We start from the raw sequence: 1,663 nt of genomic DNA on the forward strand, positions 1-1,663 counted from the left end.
AGAAAATCTTCATGAAGGGCACAGAATAGAGAAGTAGCTGCTGAGTTTGAAAATACCAAATGGCTGTATAGGAGTAAAAAGTAATTTGCTAACAATCTGTATCAGATTTATTCTGGGCACCCAGCAGTGAAAGACTTCTTATCTTACTACAATCAATCTCTGGTATCATTTTCTGTTCTTCAGAGCTTTTTTTATAACTTATCTTTGTAGTTGTAACAAGAAGTATTTCTTACCACATACATTTTGAGATTGCTATAGTAAAGCAAATAGACATAATCCATTGGTTTTTTAAAAGTAAAAAAGTATTTTTCCAAAAAGATTTGCAGTTTTTACATAGTACTTTGAAGAAGTACTTTTATCTTTATGCCAATTAATTATTTCCTTTTTAAGGTGACAACTTTAAACCACAAGTATTTCCGCACACATTTGGAGGACAGCCTTTCACTGGGACGATCACTTGTTATTGAGGATATAGGTGAAGAGTTGGATCCTGCCCTTGATAATATATTAGAAAAGAATTTCATTAAATCCGGATCCTCTTATAAGGTTAGTTCCTCAGCAGAAGAGCTCATGATAAATAATATACTTCTCTCTTTAACTTCCATATCTGTACTAAATTGTGCAAACTTTATTTTCTGAGGTAATATAAACGATGTTGCTGTGTGAGAATCTGAGTTTAATTACAGGGGTCAATCCTGAAGTTTCTAGTCCACCAGTTATTTGTGCTCATCTTATTGAAAGGTGGAGGCACTTTCTGTTGATTTATAAGCAATTCTCCCAATACCCACCAACAACAGAAGGAACATCATCTGTCTATCTGTACCAGAGGGCTGATCATTATGACATGGGATCTTTAAGCAGTTGATACGTTCTCAGAAAGAACAATTCAAGATGTATGATTATTTGGTTAATAATAAGCAATATCTCAGACTTCTTGTGTTATCTCTTAATTTTGTACTCAGATGACTTGTGTAGCCCTTTCACATTCATTTAGTGATATAAGAGCACACTACAACACACTACCTATTCAATAGGTTTGATTTTTCCACAGGATATATTGGAAGTGTCCATCTACCTTGTTCATGCACACATTTTTCCTTCTGATGCTCCCCACACTGACAACTCCTCTACCACTGTGACTGTCACAAGACCAAGAAAATAACCTTCATAAGTTATAAAAGAGAAAAACAGAAGTATCCCCAACTAAAATAACTGCATCCTATTTCATCCTAAAGACCAAAAAGACCAATCTGGTTATTTTAAGTCTTCATTATATTTCAGTTTAAGTGTCCATAACTAAGCTAGAAGCTGAAGAGAACAGGTAAAAGATTATAGACCAGATTGTTGGTATTATTGGGAATTATCTATATAAAACAGTTACTCATCCTTTCCATTTTTATCTGAAGTAGTAAAACAGGAGAAGGAACTTGCTTAAGGAAGAGGTGATTCAGCCCCCTGATTCTTTCCATTGGGTCTGCACTATTGTCTGAAGTAGCCCAGGTCCACCAACCTGTACATTAAAAGGGAAATCATGAGCAATGCTTAAACTTTCTGACATTACCACTTAAGCATTTAGCTTGGCCTCTGATTAGCTATGGATAACAACGAGAATTAAGTCTAATGCCCTTGAAGCTGATAGAGCTCTACACTGAAAGCACTCTTT

At 35.1% G+C, this 1,663-nt stretch overlaps 1 protein-coding gene across 1 annotated transcript in view; it reads left to right on the forward strand.

The window, feature by feature from the left end:
- Nucleotides 1-1,663, forward strand: part of DNAH8 (dynein axonemal heavy chain 8) — a 340,250-nt gene that overhangs the window by 262,484 nt on the left and 76,103 nt on the right. The window contains exon 75 of the mRNA XM_025197818.1: nucleotides 391-546. Within this exon, the coding sequence (XP_025053603.1) occupies nucleotides 391-546 (156 nt within the window). The remainder of the gene's footprint in view (nucleotides 1-390; nucleotides 547-1,663) is intronic.

This window comes from Alligator sinensis, unplaced genomic scaffold (assembly GCF_000455745.1).
Source record: "Alligator sinensis unplaced genomic scaffold, ASM45574v1 scaffold198_1, whole genome shotgun sequence".
Taxonomy (NCBI): Eukaryota; Metazoa; Chordata; order Crocodylia; family Alligatoridae; genus Alligator; species Alligator sinensis.